The sequence below is a fragment of the Notamacropus eugenii genome, chromosome 7, assembly GCF_028372415.1.
Source record: "Notamacropus eugenii isolate mMacEug1 chromosome 7, mMacEug1.pri_v2, whole genome shotgun sequence".
NCBI lineage: Eukaryota > Metazoa > Chordata > Mammalia > Diprotodontia > Macropodidae > Notamacropus > Notamacropus eugenii.
The window spans coordinates 56,414,861-56,439,194 of NC_092878.1; the positions used below are offsets into that span (position 1 = coordinate 56,414,861).

At 40.8% G+C, this 24,334-nt stretch overlaps 1 protein-coding gene across 1 annotated transcript; it reads left to right on the forward strand.

The window, feature by feature from the left end:
- COQ6 (coenzyme Q6, monooxygenase) lies at positions 1–24,246 on the forward strand. The gene is made up of 12 exons (XM_072624886.1): positions 1–270; positions 8,521–8,655; positions 10,133–10,191; positions 11,003–11,126; positions 18,727–18,857; positions 19,532–19,639; positions 19,730–19,792; positions 20,046–20,153; positions 22,683–22,885; positions 22,965–23,080; positions 23,180–23,346; positions 24,110–24,246. The coding sequence occupies exons 1-12, from the start codon at positions 96–98 to the stop codon at positions 24,137–24,139; spliced, it is 1,419 nt and encodes a 472-aa protein (XP_072480987.1). The 5' UTR covers positions 1–95; the 3' UTR covers positions 24,140–24,246.
- Positions 24,247–24,334: the final 88 nt, after the last annotated feature.

A 24,334-nucleotide genomic window follows, 5' to 3' on the forward strand; every position in this document is an offset into this window, starting at 1 on the left:
TCTGTTTCCGGCGGATGTTGATAGTTTAGCGATCGGGGTGGCGCCACGGGAGCATTCTGGGACGGCGGAAGGGGCGTGGCCCCACGCTCTCGGCCATGGCGGCCTGCGCCCGCTTGACCCGGTCTCTGGTTGTCCCTGGAGCAACCTTGGGAGGCCCGCGGCTGCCCAGGCTGAGGTGGTTGAGCGGCTCGGGAGGGCTGGACCAGGCCGTGTACGATGTGGTGGTGGCCGGCGGGGGCATGATCGGGTCTGCTATGGCCTGTGCCTTGGGTAAGAGACGCCCGGGGTGGGGGCAAGGGCAGCCCTGGGCGGGGGTCCCGTAGTAAATTCCTTTGGGGGGCTCAGCCAGGAATTGTTTTTGAAGCATTCCCCCACCCCACCCCCCCGTACCTCATCCCGTTTGAGGCTCGCCACGAACCCAGCCATCGTTATCATCTGCGTTTTACAAATTGGGAAATTGAGACTCAGCACTCCAGCCCAGCTTCCCAGGTGTCGCCGTCGCCTCAGAATCCCGGTCTTCTTCCTCTTCCTCATTTTGTAAATGAGGAGAACGTGGCTCCGAGAGGCGAGCCCACGCTCCCCGACGCATCCCTTGCCCTCCAGCGAGCGCTGCGGAGGAACATCGCGCCTTCCCTGGGAGTGCTTTTCCAGAGTCAAACAGTCATCGTTATTTAGAGCTGGAACAGAGCCGAGGTTATCTTTGGGTCAGATCTCATTTTATGCCTGAGGACCCAAAGACCCAGAACTTGTTCTCTGTCAGACATACAGCTAAGTGGCAGGGTTGGGGTTTGAACCAGGACTTCCGAGTTAAAATCCAGCAGACTTTCCACAGTGCCATTATATCTGTTTCCAATCAGCCAATCAATCAATAAATATTTATTAAGACCCTCCTACGTACTAAGTGCTGGGGATACAAAAAGGCAAAAAAAATCTGCCCTCCAGGAGCTTATGATCTAATGAGGGAGACCCCAGGCAAACATACGTATAAAGCAAGCTTATATGTAGGATAAATTGGAAATAATAGAGGGAAGGCATTAGGATGAAGAGTGGTTGGGGTAGACTTCCTGTAAAAGATGGGATTTTGGTTGAGACTTAAAGGAAGTCAGGGAAATAAGTAGAGGAAGAAGGGAGACATTCCAGGTATGGGGGACAGCCAGAGAAAACTCCCAGATTCTCTTGGAACAACTAGGAGGCCAGTTTCATTGGGTCGAAGAGTACATGTTGGAGAATGAGGTGTAAGAACACTGGAAAGGTTGGAGGAGGCTAGGCAGTTTGAAAGCCAAACTGCGATTTGTCTTTGATCCTGGAGGCAGTATTGTCACTGGAGCTGATTGAGTAGTGACAATCAGTCCCACACTTTAGGAAAATCACTGTAGAGAATGGAGAGTCGGTTGAAGCGGGAAGAAACTTAAGGCAGGCAGATCCATCAGCAGGCTATTGCAGTAATCCAGGTGTGAGCTCATCAGGGCCTGCACCAGAATGGTGGTGGTGTCAGAAGAGAGAAGGGAGTGTATTTGAGAAATGTTTCAAAGGTAAAGTGGACAGGGCTCAGCAACAGATTTGAGGGGGTGATGGTGGTGAGAGTCTAGATGACTCCTAGGTTGGGAGCCTGTGGGACTGGGAGGATGGTGTGGCATTCTACATTAATAGAGAAAGTGGGAGGTGGGGAGGATTTAGGGGAATAGGTAATGAGTTCTGTACTGGATGTAATGAATTTAAGATGTCAGCTGGACATCCAGTTTGAGATGTCTGAAAGGCAGTTGGAGCCCGGGAGATTGGAGGTCAGCAGAGAAACTAGGGCAGGAAAGGTAGATTTGAGAATCATTAGTATCGAAATGGCAATTAAGTCTATAGGAGCAGATAAGATCATCATATGAAATAGTACAGTAGGAGGTGAAAACGGGCCCAGGACAGTATCCTGAGGGATACCTCTGCTGTAGATAGTCTTTTAAGTTCCGCTTCAGCTCTTATCCAAGGACCCTGTAAATTACAATTAACTGGAATTAAAAAGCTTCCACCAAGAGCGTGTTAAAGAATGTAACTTCCAATGAGCTTGAGGTGTTTCCTTCTCTACACTCTTTATACTACCTGGCATAGAGTAGGTGCTTAATATGTATTGATTTGTTTAAGAGTGAGCTGGTAAATGTTTCAGTAACATTACTGTTAATACTGTTTTACCATCAAAAATAAAAATGCTTTAGCCCCTTACTCTGACTCAGTTAATATCAAGTTTCCAGGAAACAAGTTCAAATCCCCTGTGGCTTCCAATAGTAGTAAAATTGGAGAATGTTGCCAGTAGAGTTTGCAAGAAATGTCACATCCCACTGAAATAGTGAAAACAGCTCTTTTGAGCTTGTGGCTTATAGGATCACATTTAGATTTGAAAAGAACCTTGGAGGTTTTCTAGTCTAACCTCTTCATTTTACCAATAAGGGAACTTCTGAATTCCAGAGAGGGGAAGGAGATTGCCCACACTTACTGCCCAGGTGGTAAGTAGCAGAGCAGTGATTTGAAGAAAGGATTTTTAGCTCCAAATCTAATGCTTCTTCTACTCTACCACACTGTTTGGCGATGCTGACTGGGTATCATGTGATCCTTGAAAGATGATGGGTGGGATAGGTGGTGGTTTACTTGCACTTTTCCTAAAAAAACACAGTCACTTAAAAAAAAATGTGTCTCGTAGGCTTCATTACTATCTAAACAGTATTTGAATATTTATTCCATAACTCTGATTTCCTCTGGAAGATAACATATATTACAGATCTGAACTTTATCTTCTCTACCTTTCCACCATTTTTTAAGTTATGCAAAATGGCCCTTCATGAATATGTTGACACTTTATTTTCCTCCTAACCCTTCCCACTTTGATCTTACTCAAATGAATATTTCCTGTCTGTTAAGAGTCTCATAATTCTTCTAGATCATTTCATCTTCCAATTTAATTACAGTTTTTAGCGTGATTCTTTGGTTTGATATAATAGGAAGAATCCTGAATTTATGGGCAAAGGACCTTATTCAAAAGATCTAAGTTTAAATTTCAGTTTTACTACTTATGTTATTGTGATTTTGGGAAACTTGGGAAAGAAGGCTCTTTTCTGAGCCTATTTCTGAAATGAAAGGTTTAGATAATCTCCAAGGTAGTCTTCAGCTTTAAATCCTATGATCCTGTGAGGCAGAGCTTGAGAATACCTGGTTTTGAATAATGACCTTGCCACTTGGCTACCTGTGCAAGTCACTGGACCTCTTGAGCAAGTCACTGGGCCTCATTTTCCTTATCTGTAAAATGAGGTTAGGAAAAATGACTTCCATGATCTCTTCCAGCTCTAACTCAGTGATCTTTGTTACTCTTTTTCTTTATCTCTACATTTCTGTGACACTAATCTCTGTGGTATATATGTATTTTACATTCCCCTAATTAATTTCACATTCCTCTGTAATAATAACATACAGTAAGTTTAACAAACATACATTATGCATCTAATCACTCAACCAATCAACAAACCCTGGGGTTATGAAGAAACACATTGCCTGCCTTCAAGGAGCTTACACTCTAACAGGGGAGACAACTTCTACATAAAAGGTATTTACAAGGTACATACAGAGTAGATGGAAAGTAACTTTAGAGAGGAAGGGATTAGTAAATGGGGGCACTGGAAAGGAGTCCTGTAGGCAGTGACACTTGAACTGTCTTTTTTTTTTTTCAATTTTTTAATGTTTATTTATTTTTAGTTTTCAACATTCATTTCCACAAAATTTTGAGTTCCAAATTTTCTCCTCATCTCTCCCCTCCCCCTCCCCCAAAACACCATGCATTCTGATTACCCTTTCCCCCAAACTGCCCTTCCTTCTGTCACACCCCTCCTTTCCCTTATCCCCATCTCTCATGTAGGGCAAGATAGATTTCTTTACCCCATTACCTGTATTTCTTATTTCCCAGTTACATACAAAAACAATTCTCAACATTAGTTCCTAAAACTTTGATTTGCAACTTCTTTCCCTACTTCCCTCCGCACTGATCCCCACTGAGAATTTCTGCAATTCGATATGTGTAGTTTTGCAAAAGTCTTCCTTAATAGTCTTGTTTGTAAGAATAACTATTTCCCTCCATCCTATTGTGCCCCCCCATTTATTCTGTTCTCTCTTTTTGACCTTGTCCCTCCCCAAAAGTGTTCACTTCTAATTACTCCCTCCTCCCATTTGCCCTCTCTTCTATCATCCCTTCACCCCACTTAGCCCCTTATCCTCTCTCACCCTTTAATTTTATTTTTTTAGGTATCATCCCTTACTATTCAACTCACCTTGTGCTCTCTATCTACATATATGTGTATAACCCCTCCAACTACCCAAATGCTGAGAAAAGTTTCAAGAGTTAAAAATGTTATCTTTCCATGTAGGAATGTAAACAGTTCAACTTTAGCAAATCCCTTATGATTTCGCTTTCCTGTTTACCTTTTCATGCTTCTCTTTATTCTTGTGTTTGAAAGTCAGATTTTGTATTCAGCTCTGGTCTTTTCATCAAGAATGCTTGAAAGTCCTCTATTTCATTGAATGACCATTTTTTCCCCTGAAGTATTATACTCAATTTTGTTGGGTAGGTGATTCTTGGTTTTAATCCTAGTTTCTTTGACTTCTGGAATATCATATTCCAAGCCCTTCGATCCCTTAATATAGAATCTGCTAGATCTTGTGTTATCCTGATTGTATTTCTACAGTACTTGAATTGTTTCTTTCTAACTGCTTGTAATATTTTCTCCTTGACCTAGGAACTCTGGAATTTGGCTACAAAATTCCAAGAAGTTTCTCTTTTTTGGATCTCTTTCAGGAGGTGATCAGTGGATTCTTTCAATATTTATTTTGCCCTCTGGTTCTAGAATCTCAGGGCAGTTTTCCTTGATAATTTCATGAGAGATGACGTCTAGGCTCTTTTTGTCATCATGGCTTTCAGGTAGTCCCATAGTTTTTAAATTGCCTCTCCTGGATCTATTTTCCAGGTCAGTTGGTTTTCCAATGAGATATTTCACATTATCTTCCATTTTTTCATTCTTTTGGTTTTGTTTTGTGATTTCTTGGTTTCTCATAAAGTCATTAGCTTCCATCTGTTCCATTCTAATTTTTAAAGAACTATTTTCTTCAGTGAGCTTTTGGACCTCCTTTTCCATTTGGCTAATTCTGCTTTTGAAAACATTCTTCTCATTGGCCTTTTGGACCTCTTTTCCCAAATGAGTTAGCCTATATTTAAAGGTGTTATTTTCTTCAGCATTTTTTTTGAGTCTCCTTTAGCAAGCTGTTGGCTCGCTTTTCGTGATTTTCTTGCATTGCTCTCATTTCTCTTCCCAATTTTTCCTCCACCTCTCTTACTTGATTTTCAAAATTCTTTTTGAGCTTTTCTATGGCCTGAGACCATTACATATTTATTTTGCAGGTTTTGGATGCAGAAGCCTTGACTTTTAGGTCTTTTCTCTGATGGTATACATTGTTCTTCTTCATTTGAAAGGATGGGAGAGAATACCTGTTCACCAAGAAAGTAACCTTCTATAGTCTTATTTTTTTCCCCTTTTCTGGGCATTTTCCCCGCCAGTCACTCAACTTTTGAGTCCTTTGTCAAGAGGAGAGTATACTTTGGGCACCTGTAAGTTCTCAGTTCCTTCAGGGTGGCACAGTCAAGGGAGAGTAGTTCACTCCTCTCTTGGCCTGTGCTCTGGTCTGGGAGCAACCCACAAGCACTCTTTTCTGCTCAGGATCTGCTAGTAGGATTCCCTGTCCAGAGCCTCTACCAGCTCCACCAGCCAGTGCTCCCCCTCACCCCCAGACCACCACTGAGGGCTGAGATGCAGATCAGCTGCTCAGTTCCACCAGGGTCTTTAAGCTGAGGGCTCCAAAAATGGATGTAGTGCACCAGTGCCTACAGCCTCCCGGGGCCAGGACCAGACCCTCCTCCTTTCTCACCCAGGTTAAAGAGCTTTCTCACTTACCTTTGAAGCTGTCTTGGATGTTTGTGGGTTGAGCGGTCTGGGAACTGCTGCTGGTGGTGGCACCCTGAAGCCTGCTCTGGTCCTGTCCCTGCCGTGAGGCGCAGCCAAGGCTGGGCTGTGCTCCACTCCAAGCCCAGTGCGATAGACCTCTCTTGTTAGCCTTCCATGCTGTCTTAGGCTGGAAATCTCTTTCACTCTGTCTTTTCGTGGCTTCTGCTGCTCTAGAATTTGTTTGGTGTCATTTTTTACAGGTATTTTATGGACTATGGAGGGGGGAGCTTCTACAGGTCCATCCTTCTACTCTACCATCTTAGCTCCACCCCCCCCCCCCCCCCCCATTTGAGCTGAGTCTTGAAGGAAGTCAGGGATTCTAAGAGGTGGAGTTGAGAAGGAAAATCGAGGCAGTCATGGGGTTGAGGGGTGGGGGACAGACAATATCAAGAACATTGAGGGAGATGGAACATGAAATGTTGTGACTGAGAAACAGCAAAGAGTTCACTCTGACTTAATCATAGAGTTCCTGCTGGGGAGTGATGTGGAAGGAAACTGGGGCTGAGTTGTGAAGAGCTATAAATGCCAGACTAGTTTAAATCTGATCCTCTAGGAAATTAAGAGGGAGCCTAATTGAGAGGGAGTTAATTGAGTGGGTATGTACCTGTATTTGAATGGGCTGATTAGATTATGCAAATCACTTAGTCTGCTGTAAGGACTATGGATTGAAATAGGGTGAGACTTGAGTGGAGATTCAAGTGCTGGCTATTGTGAGGCCAATGGGAATGAAGAGTTGAGGATGATCCTGAGGTCTAGTATATGCTGGCCTTGGAGGCCAGAAGATGCAAGGTCAAATTCAGACACTAGATGTGTGATCCTGGGCAATTTACTTAACCTCTGCTTGTCTCGGTTTCCTCCAGTGTAGAATGAGATTATTATAGACTACCTCCCAAGGTTGTTGTGAAGATCAAATGATATAACATTTATAAAAAGGATAGTAAACATGTAAGTGTAGCTGTTATGTTTGTATGTTGCAGGGTTTTTCCCTGTGAATTTAGATGTAGAGTACTTGGGCATGTGACGTATGAAATTATCCTTGAGATAAAGAAGTATTGGGGAAATTTTGGAACAAAGTACTAAAAATACTGCTTTTTGTAGAGGAAATTGCCCTACATAATAAGTATATTGTTACATTCATCATACTTGTACCTAGTATACATTTTGGTACACTATTTTAGTGTGTACTATATGCAAGGTGCTTAATATACAAAAATGAAAAATAATTTCATACTTTAGTATTTTAGAGAAATACAGTGTTGAAATTTTCTAATGGAACTCCTAATCACATTGTTTCAAGTACAGTTTGGGAAATGTTTGTGACAGTGATTGCTTTTACTCTGAAACACGTCTTCCGTTATCCTTCTGAATAATTTGCACATAGACAAATGAAAGCTATGGAAACATTCAAAGAAATTCCTCTCAGCACTCTGGTGTATTTATTTGCCAGTGGAATGGAAAATTCCCTATTAGTAGTTGTGTTGGGGTTTTTTGGGTTAGATTTGTGATTTCATCATTGTGGATAGCTCCTAACTTGAAAACCACCCCCACATATATAACTTCTGGATTGTAATCTTAGAGAGTTACTCAGGGTTACACAGCTAGTAAGAGTCAAAGGCAGAATTTGAATTAGGGTCTTTCTGACTCCAAAGCTCTTTAGCTACAATGCCTTGTTAATATTAAAGTGCTTTTTAAAAAAAATCCTGGTTTTATAAACTTTTGAAAGAATTTCAGACTTTAAGTAAAATGTCAGTGCTAACGTTTTGATGTTTGACGTTAGGTATCTTATATTTAGCACTTTGGCATTTTAATCTTAGTTTGGGTTTTCTTCTTCAGATAAGAGGGGAATTGTGGGAAGATAATTCCTTTTGCAAACTAGTTCTTAAAAGTGTTTTTCCTTTTACAAAGTAAAGCTGTTTACGTAAAGATTTTTACATACAGATAATGCATTCATTTCTTACTCTACATTATGACTTCGTAAACTCTAGGGTTAACAAGTTTGCGTTTTTCCTTAATATTTCACATAGCTTGATCACCTACAGTCTTGTTTTGTTCTCTCTCCTTTTCTCAGATTACAACTCTCATTTGCTCTATATCTGATCCTTGAATCAGTCCCTGGTGGTCAAATACTGAATATTTCCTATTTATCAGATTCTTAAATATAAAAGGTGGTAATGATTCTGAGGACTGATAGTATCTTATGTCTCAATAGTTTTCCTTTTTTCTTTCTTTTTCAATGCTAGATTGAATTTCCTGTTGTTTTCTTTGAAGACAGGGAAAAAAAAGGAATTTGCTGACTTGGAAGGTTCATTACAGTTGTGGCCTGGGTGGTTCAGATGGTTGAAATGTACATGCTGTTACTGGAATAAGTGGTATTACTTTTGTACATCATTACATCATGAATGACTTCTGCATAGAAATCAATTGTGACTTTTGTCTAGTCCTGAGGGAAAGTATTCTTAATCTTCCTACATGAAATAAAATGTTGACATTTTTTCAGGACACAATGTTCACTTTCGTGACAAGAAAATCCTGTTACTAGAAGCAGGTCCAAACAAAGTTTTTGAGAAGTTGCCAGAAACTTACAGCAACAGAGTCAGCTCCATCACCCCTGGCTCAGTGACTCTCCTGAACAGTGAGTACAAGATACTTTTAGTGCTCTGGCATTGTGGTGAACTCAAACTTGTAGGGCCCTGACACTTAGTTGAGATCATCAGAAATTTTATTGCTTCTTTAACTTGTTCTGAATGGGTAGTACTAAAAGATTATGAAATAATTATGGTGTCAGTGTCATTAGCAAAATCCTAATTCATCTCCCTGTTTCACAGTTCCTTTGTGTGGACTGAGAGGTCACACATATTTGGGGTGTGTGTGTGTGTGTGTGTGTGTGTGTGTGTATGTGCGTGTGTATGTGTGCGTGCGCGTGCACGCACGTAGATAAGGATCTAAGTATATTGTGTATGTATAACTTTCTACTTCAGTGGCTTTGATCTCACTAGTGGGCCTTCCTACCTTCACTGCACAACATAAGTAGTCCAGTGATTCTCCTGTTCTTCTATAGATGTTTTATCCAGTGTTCTTGAGACCTTCTAATAAATCTTTTTTACATTTTATGGTTACCAGTATAACATCTGGGAATCCATTTATTATCCCGCCCTCTCATTACACAACTGGCCCAGTTATTTTTCTCATCATGCATTTCTGGAATAATGTACCTTATGTCATTTATTGTATATCACTAGAAATGTGCTATAGCCCACCTCTGTCCTTGATTGTTTCTGATGACCTTTGGGTCATATGTAACATTGGTTCTTTGGAGTTTGTTGAACAGAGAATCTTCATTATTAACATCAAGCAGGGCATAAAAAGAAAGATATTTTCTTGATAAAGGTGTTTGTCATTGTAGAAGGTGGCTTATGAGGGATCCAAATGAAGGGGAGATTCCTTGGAGAAGGCGATTTACTCCAGACTCTCCTATTTTGGGATGAAATCTTGAAACATTAGAGGCTTCCTCAGTAATACTGGTGAATACTCAGAAGATGTTGGCCTAGCAAAATAGTGAGAAAAAACAAATGGATAAAAAATTACGTTTTGTTCAGACTCTGAAATGTAAAGCTAATTCACACACATGAAATTAATTAGCAGATTATATACCTCATGCCTCAAAGGAATCAGTCAATTAATAAACATTTATTCAACCCCTACTGTGCTAGCCAGGCACTATGCTATGGAGCACAAACGAAATGGTCTTTTCCCAGATGGTTTATAGTTTTAAGGAGATGGGGAAGAAAGGTGAACAAATTGAGTTTTTTTCCTTCTTCAGCATTCTTGTTTATTCCATAAATTGCATTTTTAAAAAATGTCTTGTATTCTGAAACCAGCAGGGTAGGTAGCCTAGCTCCTCAAAGATTGCTTTTGTGTTTATGTTGGAAGTATGTGAGGGACACTGATTAAAAAACATTCCATCTAGTTGTCAGATCAAGAAAGGATAGAAGAAAAAGGGCAACAAATGTCTGTGGGTAATAGGAAGGGAAAGGGGCAGACTAGAAAGAGAATGGGACCTGGACATTGATTGAGTGTTTCTGTTCTTCACATCCTCCTTTCTTTTCTAGGTTTTGGTGCCTGGGATCACATCTGCAACATGAGATACAAACCCTTTCGGCGGATGCAGGTGCCTCTGTGAGCTGGCTATATGTCTTTCATGGTGTTAGTATATTGAAGAACAAACAGAATATGAATTAGTTTTGTTTCCTTCCTACATTCTATTAATGTTAGCTTTTAATTGGGTGGCTAGGTGGTGCAGTGGATAGAGTACTGGGATGAATCAGGAAGACTCATCTGTCTAAGTTCAAAGCTGGCCTCAGACATTTATTAGCTGTGTGACTGTGGACAGGTCACTTATCCCTGTTTGCCTCAGTTTCCTCTCTCTGTAAAATGAGCTGGAGAAGGGAATAGGAAACCATTCCAGTATCTTTGTCAAGAAACCTCAAATGGGGTCATGAAGAGTTGACTACGACTGTAAAATGACTTAACAGCAACAGCTATTTATTATAATTCTGTTAATAACAGTCAGTGCTTTCAGGTTTGCAAAATGCTTTGCGTGCATTATTTCATTAGATCTTCACAACAAACATGCAGGTACTACGTGATAGGATCCTATAGGAAACTGAGACTTAGAGATCATGTGTTTTGCCAGTGCTTACATAGCTAGAAAGTGCTAGATTCCCTACTCCAAGTCTAGCACTGTTTTCAGTGGTTTAGGTGCTCTCACAAAGGTTAGCATTTCAAGGGGAATTCCCACATCATTACATATTTCCTGACTAAGGAAGTACTTTTGAGAGATAGTGTGTGGGGATAAGATTTATGGAACTGAGGTAAGAACTAGATTTAGTATTTTCTGCTTAGAAGGCAAAACTTAATTTTTATTGTCATTTTTTCTATAAATTTGTCTTTTGATAAACGTTTTCTGTTTACCTTTCTAGGTTTGGGATGCCTGCTCAGAAGCTCTAATAATATTTGATAAAGATGAGTTAGATGATATGGGATATATAGTGGAGAATAATGTCATTATGTCTGCTCTCACCAAACAGTTAGATGCCATCCCTGGTAAGGAACTAGCTTCTTTAATGCTTTCTTATGTCTGTTGAAAGGTGAACTGTCTGTTACTGCCTTGATACTTTGTGGAAAAGAATTTCCTGTTAGTAAATATTACTTTTTGGCTATCTCCAGTTGAGTGTCTCAGAGCTATCTCAAACTCAGCTTGTCTAAAGCAGACCTTATTATCTTTCTTCCCAACCCTCTTGTCTCCTCAACTTTCCTGTTACTGTGGAGGATACTACCATCCTTCTAGTCACCAGGCTCACAACCTGGGCTTCGTCTTGGACTCCTCCTTCTTTGTATTCAATCTGTGGTCAGATCTTATCTTCACCGCATCTCTTTTCTATGTCCCCTTTGTTCCACTCTCACAGCCACCACCCTTGTATAGGCTCTCCTCATCTGCCTGCAGTCTGGCAGTCACCTTCTGGTCATTTGCATTCTCACTCAGTTATTGTTTCTTTTACTTTTTTGGTGATATATGCTATCATGGATTCATATTTTTCTAGTCTGCAAATTAGTTCTGTCTCGAAGACCATAAATTCTGCTTTCACAATTCTTTTTATTTTTTTTTAAAAACTATTCAGGAACATCTTATTCCATGCTCTCTTGGGAATCCACAGGGTCCTCTGCACATCAGGTGTTGATTCATTTTCCTTTGATTGCAATATTTATCCATAAATTTCTGAATTCATTTAACTGATCTGGATGCCTTATTCCTTTCTGTCATTCATGACTTCCTTGGCGGGTTATCTGCTCATGCTCAAGGACTTTAACTGAGTTTTCTGCTTACTGAGATCATTGACAATTGCAGTCTCTTTTCCTTATATTTCTCCCTTGCTCACTTTCTGACTCCTCCTCTTTCAGCTTCTCTTAGGACTGGACCCTATAGTCATCTCAGCCCTCTCCCACATTGGACAGTTCCCCTTGTCGGCTTCCTTCTCTGCCCACAAGTGACAGCTTGGAAAGATCTGCCACTATGGATGCTAGATTCCTATCTTTAGTGTGATCAGGTGCAGCATAGCTGCACATGCTGATAACTGGCATGTATTCCCTCTCTACTTTAACTTCTTAGCCGCACTCTGTGGCAGCACAGAGTCTGACCACACTGTTGGTCTGTCTAGAGTGAGTTTCTGCCTTTTGGTTTTCCCTGCAGAGGTTGTGGGCTCGTGCAGCCCTGCCAGAATGTGGTGGTGGCAGAGAAAGGAGAGGGAGGTGTTAGCAAGTAGCTTTCTCTGCTCTTGATTGATCAGAGTTTTTTTACCCCATTAAGAATCTTGGTGTCTTAGAGCTTGGAGACCAATGAATTTGCTTTATCTGTTGCATGTATTTTGAGATGCTTGAGAGTTGATGGGAATAGGAGAAAACACCTTATGTTGTCTTATTAGTCTTGTCATTTCAACCTTCAACTTGGTCTCCCAGCCTTGTGCTTCTCCCCACTCCAAAGTGATTTTGCTGCCCCCGTTTGCTGCCAAAGTGATTTTTTCCTAACTCCATTGGCTTCTTATCATTTCCAGGACTAAAAATGAAGTCTTCATTTTAAAGCCCTTCACAACCTGGTTTTTTTCCTTTTCATTCTTATACTTTCTTCCAGGTACTCTTCAGTCTGGCTACATGAACCCTTCTTGCTGTTCCTTACACAGAACAGATTCCCCATTTCCCAGTTCTTTGCATTTGCCTTGACTCACCTCTAGGCCTAGAATGCTCTTCTGCCTGATGCATAGCTGCTTTGGCTTCCATCAGAATATTCACCTCCAATCCCACCCCTAAGATCCCTGAGATAGCAGTGAGTCATCCAGTTTGAGATGTCTAAGATATGGTTGTTGGTGGGAGACTGTCTTTCTGCCTATCTGTTTATATATCTGTCTGTCTGTCTATCTATCTGTCTCTTATATAGTTATTTACAGCTGTCTGCCTCATTAGAATCAAGTTCCTTGAGAGCAGGGACTGTTTTTGCCCTTTTTTATATACCCAGAGCTTGGCAACATGCCTGGTATATTGTGAGTACTTAACAAGTGCTTCTTGACTCAACTGTCATACCTAACTTTGTATGATCTGAAGCTTTGATAAGCATGCCATCTGTGCCTGCATCCAAGTTATCAATAAAGATATTAAAAAACAAAAGGGCCAAGGACAGATCTCTGAGGCATTTGAGATGGAACCAGTGCTCTTCAGGGCCAGCTATTCAACCAGTTTTTGAATCTGCTTGACCTGTGCTGTCTAGTCCATATCTCTCCATCTCATCTACAAGAATAGCACTGCCAGATATTTTGCTAAAATTGAAGTAAAATAGATCTATGGCATTCTCATGAGAATTCTGGTTCATTTTTCTGAATAATTTAATGTTATTAAGTATTAATGGTATTAATAATACATTAATAATAATTAATGAATTTAATGTTAACTAATTAACTTAATGATGGCGAGTCATTCTGAGGACTATTACCTCATTTGATGCTTGCAATAACCTTTTGAGGAAGGCGTTCTTATTATGCCTGTTTATAGATGAGGAAACTGGGGTTCAGAGAAGTTGAATGACTTTTCCAGGATCACCATCCTTCTTACTGATCACTTTTTCTAGATGTCTACTGAACATTCCTTTAATAATGCATCCTAGGATTTTGTCAGAAATGAAAGTTAGGCTTTCTGGCTTAGCATTTGTAGGCTGCATTCTCTCTCCAGTTTGGAAAATCCATAAAATATTTGCTGTTCTTTGGTTCTCCAGCCTTTCCATTTTATGTGATCTTTTGCATATCACTGACAATGATTCAGTGACCCCATATGCCAGTTCTTTCAGTCAGTACCCTTGGATATACTTCTACTGGATTTGAAGACTTGGACACATCTAGGGCAGCTAAGTGCTTTCTTATTTCTCCCTTCATATGTGGAGTGTCAGAGCCTTACTAGCCATTCTTATCTTCTCCAAAAGGTTATTTTCATTTGCAGAACAAAAGATTTGCAAAATAAGAGTACAGTTCTGTACAGTTCTTCACTGTATCTCCCAGCAGCAGCTGTCCTTTCTCTAGTCTGATCCTCTTTTCTCTAGTTAGCTAAAACAACAACTCAAAACCCTTAGCTTTGCTGCCAGCCTTAACTTGCTTTGTGCCTCAGTGTTCCTGATGTTGATCTTATGGGGTGGTGCCATGCTTTTGTATTTACCACCCATTACTTCACCTTGCTTACATCTGCTGTACGTACATCTTTATGTGTATGTTGGTGGAAGATTTCCTGCTGTATCCAGATTGGTCTCTTCTGAATTCGTCCATTCCCTTTTCTCTGTCCAAATGGTTCATGGTTTGTAGTATATTTATTTATGATGTCTTTATATCTACATATCCCCCATCCATTTTACCTTTGTTCATTGATACTGAGTAAGGCGTACCCTTTCAGAACCTGCAGTATTTTCATGGTTCCCAGCAATCTTGTTGATGCTTTGGAGGTCCTATTTGCCTTCTTATATTAATATCTCTGGTTTGTCTTGTGTGTTACCTAGACTTTGGGTATTTGTGATCCCAGTAGATAGGCCAAGGGCTCAGCCAAACTGTGGGGTGTCCGCTAAGGACATTCTGTGCATCTCATAGCCACTCAGATCCCAAGGACCCAGGCCCCACTGCCCAAACCCCACCAAGGACTGGACATCCCCTCTCAGTTGAATGATGACCTCCTTCCTGTCCAGGTCATACCTGCTGTACCATACTTGACCCCCTGGACTCCTATCTCCTTCAAAGTAGTTGTTGGACAGGAACGCAGCTACTCACACTGCTTGGATAACCAGAGAGTTAGTACCATGTACATATGCATGCCTATAGACATATACATGTATATATAAAACATTATTATATACACATAGAAACTGTGTTGTTTTCTAGTTAATATGTGCTCTGTAGGAATCCTTTATGTGTGGTTTAGTGGCCTTCATTTCTATTCAAGTTTGATGTAATGATCTCGCTTGGGGTTTTCCTAACACCACTAGTCTATGAGTATTTACGTATAGAATGTGTGTGATCCCTCTGAAAACTAAGCATAGCAGTGGTTGTTTTGGATGAGATTGTCAGAGTAAGGCCTTTGCCGCACTTCTGCTCCTCAGTTCCCTGTTTTAGCCTCCTCATCTACCCCAAAGCTGTATAGTGTCACTGGATACTCTTTTGGGGCTGTATTATCTTAATTTCCAGCTTACTGCAATACACCTAATGAACTGTCTTTTAAAAAAATCTTAATGGGAGATCAAGATGGCAGAGTAGAAAGACACACATACTCTAACTCTAGCTCTTCCCCCACAGCCCATAAAATACCTGTAAAGAAAGACTCTCAACAAATTCTAGAGCAGCAGAAGCCACAGAATGATGGAGTGGAGGAGATTTCCAGCCCAGGGTGACCTGGAAGGCTGATGGAAAAGGTCTGTCGCTCAGGACATGGAGCCCAGCCCAACCTTGGCTGTGTGGGCAGGCTAGCAGGACCAGGGTAGGCTGGCAGGACTGGAGCAGGCCTTGGGACCAATTCCCCAGCAGCAGACATTCACAGATCCCTCAACCCACAGGCATCAAAGGTCAGTGAGAGGGCTTTTTTACCTTCTTGACAAGCGGTGGCAGCAGCAGCAGCATTGGTGGCTGGATGTGGCCACAGAAGGCAGCAGCCAGCATCCATTGTTCGATTGTTAGAGCACTCATCTTAAGGCCCTGGAGGAATTGAGAAGCTGAACCTCAGCCCTGATCACAGTCCTGGGGTGTGGCGGAACTGAGGCAGTTGTGGAGAGGGAATTCTACTACTCGCAGATTCTGGGCAGAAAAGCTTTGGTAGCTCTCAGACCACTGCACAGGCCCTTGATTGTGCCACCCTGGAGGAACTGAGAACTTACAGGTCCCCAGAATATTCCCCAGTCTTGACGAAGGACTCAAAAGTCAAGTAACTGGTTGGGAAAATGCCCAAAAAAGGGGAAAAAAATAAGACTATAGAAGGTTACTTTCCCAGTGAACAGGTATTCTTTCCCATCCTTTCAGATAAGGAAGAACAATGTTTACCATCAGGGGAAGACATAAAAGTCAAGGCTTCTGTATCCAAAACCTCTGAAATAAATGTGCAGTGGTCCCAGGTCATGGAAAAGCTCAAAAAGGACTTTGAAAGTCAAGTAAGAGAAGTGGAGGAAAAATTGGGAAGAGAAATGAGAGCAATGCAAGAAAATCATGAAAAGCAAGTCAACAGCTTGCTAAAGAAGACCCAAAAAGATGCTGAAGAAAAAAACACCTTTAAAAACAGGCTAACTCAATTGGAAAAAGAGATCCAAAAAGCCAATGAGAAGAATGCTTTAAAAAGCAGAATTAACCAAATGGAAAAGGAGGTTCAAAAGCTCACTGAAGAAAATAGTTCTTTAAAAATTAGAATGGAACAGATGGAAGCTAATGACTTTATGAGAAACCAAGAAATCACAAAACAAAACCAAAAGAATTGAAAAATAGAAGACAATGTGAAATATCTCATTGGAAAACCAACTGACCTGGAAAATAGATCCAGGAGAGGCAATTTAAAAACTATGGGACTACCTGAAAGCCATGATGACAAAAAGAGCCTAGACGTCATCTCTCATGAAATTATCAAGGAAAACTGCCCTGATATTCTAGAACCAGAGGGCAAAATAAATATTGAAAGAATCCATTGATCACCTCCTGAAAGAGATCCAAAAAGAGAAACTCCTAGGAATTATTGTAGCCAAATTCCAGAGTTCCCAGGTCTAGGAGAAAGTATTGCAAGCAGCTAGAAAGAAGCAGTTCTAATGTTGTAGAAATACAGTCAGGATAACACAAGATCTAGCAGCATCTACATTAAGGGATCAAAGGGCATGGAATATTATATTCCAGAAGTCAAAGGAACTGGGATTAAAGCTAAGAATCACCTACCCAGCAAAAGTGAGTAAAATACTTTACGGGAAAAAATGGTCATTCAGTGATATAGAGGAGTTTCAAACATTCTTGATGAAAAGAACAGAGTTGAAAAGAGAATTTGACTTTCAAACACAAGAGTCAAGAGAAGCATGAAATAGGAAAGAGAAATCACAAAGGACTTACTGAAGTTGAACTGTTTATATTCCTTCATGGAAAGATAATATTTAGAACTCTTGAAACTTTTCTCAGTATCTGGGTAGTTGGAGGGATTATACACACGCAAGCAAGTAAACACACACACACACACACACACACACACACAGACAGCACAGGGTGAGTTGAACAGGAAGCGATCGTATCTAAAAAAATAAAATTAAGGGGCGAGAGAGGAATGTATTGGGAGGAGAAAGGGAGAAATGAAATTAGGCAAATTGTCTCTCATAGAAGAGGCAAGAAAAAGCTTCTCAATAGAAGGGAAAAGCGGGGAGGTGAGAGGGGAAAAGTGAAGCTTACTTTCATCACATTTGGCTCAAGGAAGGAATAACATGCACACTCAATTTGGTATGAAAATCTATCTTACACTACAAGAAAGTAGGGGAGAAGGGGATAAGCAGGGTGGAGAGGATGATGGAAGGGAGGGCAAATGGGAGGAGGGAGCAATTAGAAGTAAACACTCTTGGGGAGGAACAAGGTCAAAAGAGAATAGAAGAAATAGGGGGCAGGATAGGATGGAGGCAAATGTAGTTAGTCTTACACAACATGACTATTATGGAAGTCATTTGCAAAACTACACATATATAGCCTACATTGAATTGCTTGCCTTCTCAGTGGGGATGGGTGGGAAGGGAGGAAGGAAGAGAAATTGGAGCTCAAAGTTTTAGGAACAAAGGTTGAGAATCATTTTTGCATACAAGTGGGAAATAAGAAATACAGGTAATGGGGTATAGAAGTTTATCTTGCCCTACAGGACGAGAGAAGATGGGGATGATGGAAGGGAGGAGTGTTAATAGGGAGGGAACATTTGTGGAAGAGGCAATCAGAATGCAAGGCGTTTTGGGGCTGGGGGAGAGGAGAGATGGGGAGAAAATTTGGAACTCAAAATTTTGTGGAAATGAATGTTAAAAACTTAAATAAAAAAAAAATAAAAAATCTTAATAGGTTTTTAAAAAAAAACATGAATCCAGATTTTCTTTTTCATCATCTTTATATCCATTGGTAGTTTGATTCAGTACCTTCACAACTCAAAATATTCCCTATGTTGTTTTCTGTTACCTCTGAATTAAATCATCCAACAATGATTCTATTTCATGGCCATAACCTTTATGGGGTCAGTTGTTAATCCATATGATATTCTTTTCTAAAAACCTTATCAGCAAGCCCTGTAATGTTATTGATGTCTGTCACCTCATTCCATCTTTTCCTGCTTACAGCTAAGAGTTAGATATCATGATTCTGATGTCTTAGGATATTACTTTTTTTTAATTATGGTTTTTTTTCTGCTTTCCTTCACAAATCTTCACAATCACTCAGATGGTTGTGAATGTTGTTTTTCTCCTCAAATTACCTTGAATTTATTTGTCTGTGTGTATGTTATCGGTTTCCCTTGCCAAATGTAAGCCCCTCAAGGGCAGGGTCTCTTTAATTTTAGTCTTTGTATACTCAGCAGAAATGCTTAAAATGTTTGTGGAGATGCTGCTCTCTTGGTGATTTTTATTTCTTTTTTTTTTCTCTCTCAGATCAGGTGGAGATTGTCTACAGAAGCAAAGTAATCAGCTATACCTGGCCTGGTCCATTCTACAATGCAGAAACCAGTCCGTGGGTTCAAGTTACTTTAGCTGATGGCCGCCAGCTCCAGACCAAATTGTTGGTAATTAAAGCTTTGTTTTTCTCTAGGATTTATACTTGTCCATACCTTATCCTGTGGTTTTGGTTCTAAGCTGCTTACTGTGGATTAAATTGGGTTGCCAAGGATTAGAACTGAAGAGGAAATGTTAGAAGGCTGGGAAGCTTGTGCTTTCCCTGCTCAGCACAGAAGTAGAGGGAGCACAGGACTTGGAAAGGTAGGAAGGTTTGAAAAGCCAAACAAAGGACTTTTTAACTGATCCTGGAGGTGATGGGGAGTCTGCGGAGTTGATTGAATGGGAAGGTGATGTAATTGGACGTGATCTTTAGGAAGATCATTTTGATAGCCCATTGGAAGATGGATTGGAATGGGGAGATTTTTGAGGCAGGGAGACCAACCAGCAGGTCATTGCAGTAGTCCAGGAATGGGGTAGTGAATGCCTGCCCCTGCGTGGTGGCAGCATCAGAGAAGAGAAGGGGCCATATATAGGAGTGATGATAGAAATTGGCAGATGATTAGGTGTAGGGGAAGAGAGGGAGAAGTCCAATATGACATTTACATTGGGGAACCTGGGGCACTAGGAGGGGGGTGTTTTTTGTATTAAATAAACCCTTTGCTGGAACTCTTGGATTATGAGTGACACAGGATCAGCCCAAACACTCTTGAAAAGTATTCAGTTGGCTCTTGTTCTCATGCAGATTGGTGCAGATGGTCAAAACTCAGGGGTGCGACGTGCTGCTGGAATCCAGAATGTAGGTTGGCCCTACGATCAGTCAGCTGTGGTGGCTACTTTGCACTTAAGTGAGGTAAAGTTTCTGAGCTGCTATATGGGAACTGCTTGAACATGAGCAGTATTACAACTCCTTCTTATATGGTCTTTTTATTTTCTATGACAGCCCACTGACAACAATGTAGCATGGCAAAGATTTCTTCCTTCTGGGCCCATTGCCTTACTGCCGGTAAGAGTCCCCATTTCTTTAGTATTTTTCAAAATTTTGCCTCCTTCTGACTTTGTTGCAGCTCCCCTTTGCCTTACACCTGTCTTTAGCCTTTTTCTGAAACTTCAGGAAATGAGTGAGAGATAACACTTTTTTCACTTTTTCTGTCTGTATTTTTCTTTGACTTCCCAACTTGTGCTTGAACATCCCCAGGAATTGACTGATCAATCTGTTTCTAATCTTTTATGTTAAGTCTTGTTGTATTTTGAATCAGCTCTCAGACACTTTGAGCTCCTTGGTGTGGTCCACATCCCATGAGCATGCAGCAGAACTGGTCAGCATGGAGGAGGAGAATTTTCTAGATGCTATTAATTCTGCCTTTGTGAGTACTGACTTTTTGATTTTTGACTTTGATTTGGTTATAGTGATACCTGGTAATAAGATAGATTTTGTTCATGAGAAAAGGGAGATCTATAGTTCTCCATTTCTGTGTATGCTGATGTAGGGAACCTCTGTTTATTTGTGAAACTCAAGATGCTTTGGGTTCTAATAATGACTTTGCAATCTCCTTGGGCTGTGACCTTGGATAAATTACTTCATTTCTCCTCAGGGCTTCAGTCTTTTAATCTGTAGAATAGGTTGTTAATTGGACCAGATAATCTCCAAAGACCCTTTCAGCTTGGATGTTTTCTGTCTGCACTTGATGGAGAAGCAGAAATGGAAATTCAAGGCAACTTCCCTAGTTGCTGATTTGCATCAGTTGAGTGGTTCTGGTGTATTGGATTAAGATGGTTTAATCTGAAAAGAATTCAGCACTAGCCTATTCTCATTTAAGGCTATATCTTCTTTTTTTTATTATTTTATTTGTTTTCAGTGTTCTCAATTACTTCCATATATCTTAGATTTTTTTCCCTTCCTCCCCCCATCCTCTCTACTTCCCCACTCCCTCCCTGAGATGACATAAGTTTTATATAGGTTCTACACATACATTCCTATTAAATACATTTTCACCTTAGTCATGTTGTATGGAAGAATTAAAATGAATGGGAGAAATCATAAAACAAACCAAAACATAATACAAAAGAAAATGATCTGCTTTATTCTGCAGTCCAATTCTATAGTTCTTTCTCTGGATGTGGAAGGCATTTTACCTTAAGAGACCATTGGAAATTATTTAAGTCCTTGCGTTGCAATGAAGGACTAAGTCTACCAGAAAAATTCCTTGCACGCTATGGTTGTTGCTGTGTACAAAGTTCTCCTGGTTCTGCTCCTTTTACTCAGCATCAAGTCATATAAGTCTTTCTAGGCCTCTCTGAAATCTTCCTGTTCATCATTTCTTATAGCACAGTAGTATTCCATTACATTCATATATCACAATTTATTTAGTCATTCCCCAGTTGATGAGCATCCCCTTGATTTCCAGCTTTTGGCCACCACAAAGTGCTGCTATAAATATTTTTGTACATGTGGGACCCTTTCCCATTTTTATGATCTCTTGGGGATAACAGTCCTAGAAGCGATATTGCTGGGTCAAAGGGTATGCATATTTTTGTAGCCCTTTGGGCATAGTTCCAAATTGCTCTTCAGAATGGTTGGATCAGCTCACAGCTCCACCAACAATGAACTAGTGTTCTAACTTTCCCACATCTTCTCCAACATTTATCATCTTCCTGTTTTGTCATGTTAGCCAATCTGATAGGTGTGATGTGGTACCTCAGAGCTGTTTTGATTTGCTTCTCTCCAATCAGTAGTGATTTAGAGCATTTTTTCATATGGCTATAGATAGCTTTAATTTCTTCCTCTGAAAACTGCCTGTTCATATCCTTTGACCATTTGTGTGTGTTCCTTTGTTGCCGAAGAAGATCATGCCATCAGGGAAATAATGACATGACTTGCACTTGACTTTGTTTTGAGTGAGGGAGGGCTGTGCAGGTCACCAGCCTCACTTTTCCTCCAGAGCCATCTGAATCCAGTGACCAGATATTCATCAGAATGACTGGAGATTACCCAGGATGAGGCAATTGGGGTTAAGTGACTTGCCCAAGGTCACACAGCTAGTGAGTGTCAGGTGTTTGAGGTGAGATTTGAACTCAGGTCCTCCTGACTCCTGCACTGGTGCTGTATCCACTGCACCACCTAGCTGCCCCAAAAGTAAGCTAAGGCCTAGAGAATGACATGCCCAGGGTCACACAAGCAACAAATAGTAGTGATGGAATTTGAACCCATCTTCTCTGACTCCAAGTTGCAGGGCCTTCCCACCAAACCATGCTGTCTCCTTTGACCATTTATCAATTGAGGAATGACTTGTATTCTTGTACATTTGACTCAGTTCTCTATATATTTTAGAAATGAGGCCTTTATTACAGACACTAGTTGCAAAATTCTTTCCCAGTTTTCTGCTTCCCTCCTAATCTTACAACAGTTTTGACCATTACTATAGTTATCTGGGTACCTGAGTCCCCAAAGCTAAATCATTTGAGTGTATCTTAAGGGGGTTACCCTGACTGCCCATTTTCTTCCAGACCATATATGGGTAGGGGCATTGGATAGCATGTGACAGCCATGAAAAGGCAGGTTATTTCTGGCCTCTGAGGTTCCAAACTTATCCCACTAATGAATTTGAGCCAGTTTACAGTGAAGTACCATGTAATAGAAGCAGAAAGATGTTGGAATAGATTTCAAGACGACCTCTAGGGCACCTTGCTTATTCTTTCAGAAGAGTTATTCTTACACTAGGTGTAGGATCATTTCATTGTCTTATCTTCCAAGTGTGGTATTTGGGATAAGGGACCAGTTTGGGCCTTTATTAGGTTGCCTTGGCCCCTTTGCCTAGAGATCTCAATTTTAATTCCCTGATACTCATTGACAAAATTTCAATCGGTGTTTATTTTGCTTCTTTGCTGCCGTTCAGTGGAGTGATGCCAGTCACACAGACTTCATCGACTCTGCTGGATCCCTTCTGCAGTATGCTTTCACACTTCTGCAGCCCACCAAATCCTCAGCCCGACAACTGCCCCCAAGTGTTGCTAAAGTGGAACCAGAAAGCCGAGCACAGTTTCCACTTGGGATGGGGCATGCTGTTGAGTACGTCCGACCCCGAGTAGCACTCATTGGGTAAGGATAGAAAGAATGGAGTGGAAGTTTTCTCTCTTGCTGAATGAGAGACTAAACTTGCTTTCTGCTTTCTCTCTAGGGATGCAGCACACAGAATTCATCCCCTGGCAGGGCAGGGGGTCAACATGGGATTTGGGGATATTTCCAGTTTGGTCCACCACCTCAGTATAGCAGCATTTAATGGGAAAGATCTAGGTAAGGATTCAGTGTGGTCTCCTCTGGCATATCAAGTAAGAGCAGAGTAAGATAAGCCCATTGGTGTGCAAGTATTCCAGCCATTCCTTTTTCCTTTAGGTTCCTTGAGCCACCTTACAGAATATGAAACAGAGAGACAGTGGCACAATGTCCCTCTTATTGCTGCCACAGACTTGTTAAAGAGGCTTTACTCCACCACTCTGTCTCCTCTGGTGCTGCTAAGGACATGGGGCTTGCAGGCAACAAATGCTGTTCCTCCACTCAAAGTAAGTGTCACTGCCCCCACACAGAGCTCTAATTCTCTGAGGATTTGGGCTGACCTAGAAGGCTGGAGCTAGAGTGCTTCACTCACCAGAGTCTATTTAACTGACCTGGACCCATTTTCTCATTGTGTTGGGTAAGAATGCTGTGTTGTTAGCAGGAGTGAATTAGAAGAGATAAAATGTGCCCATTTCTTCTGCTCAGTCTTATGGATTAGGCCAAACAAAAGATCAGCTAAACCTTAGAGAAAAATAATAATATCAGGTATTATTTGTAGAGTGCTTTAAGAGTTGAAAAATACAAATATTATCTTATTTAATCCTCACATTGACTCTGAGAGGCAGGTGCTGTTTTTATTCCCATTTTACAGATAAGGAAACTGAGGTGAACCCAGGTTAAGTGATTTGCCTAAGATCACACAGCTAGGAAGTATCCATGACCCCACTTGAACTCAAGCTTTCTTCTCTCCATTTTGCTACCTAGCTACTGCTTAGGAGAGGTAAAAGCCGTTGTATAAAGCTCTTTATGACCTATAGCCAAGGCTGAATTGGCTGGAAAGCCTTTGTGTCCCTCTGGTCCTTAAGTACATCTCTGGATAAATAAGACGTAGAAGGATGAACTGGGAAAAGAATTCACACTAGCCTTTTGATCCAATTTCCTTATGATGTTACATCATAGGTTTGGTTTCAACACAGTGTGTTATCTTTAGCTCCTGCAGGGTTGTAGAAGTGTCACTTAAGAGCTTCTTTTTATTTTTTTCCACACCAGGAACAGATTATGGCTTTTGCAAGCAAATGAATGCCTTACTTTCCTGGTCACTGTTTTTAGGAATAAAGCAGACCAGGTAGACTGCATCAATCAAATAAATTATTTTCAAAATGTAATAAACTTGCTTTTTACTAGAATTATAGTTGTTGGTTCTTTTCTTTCTTTGAGGATAATAATGTTACATGCAAGGAATGTATCTGTGTGATGGCAGCTGTCTTAATAGTG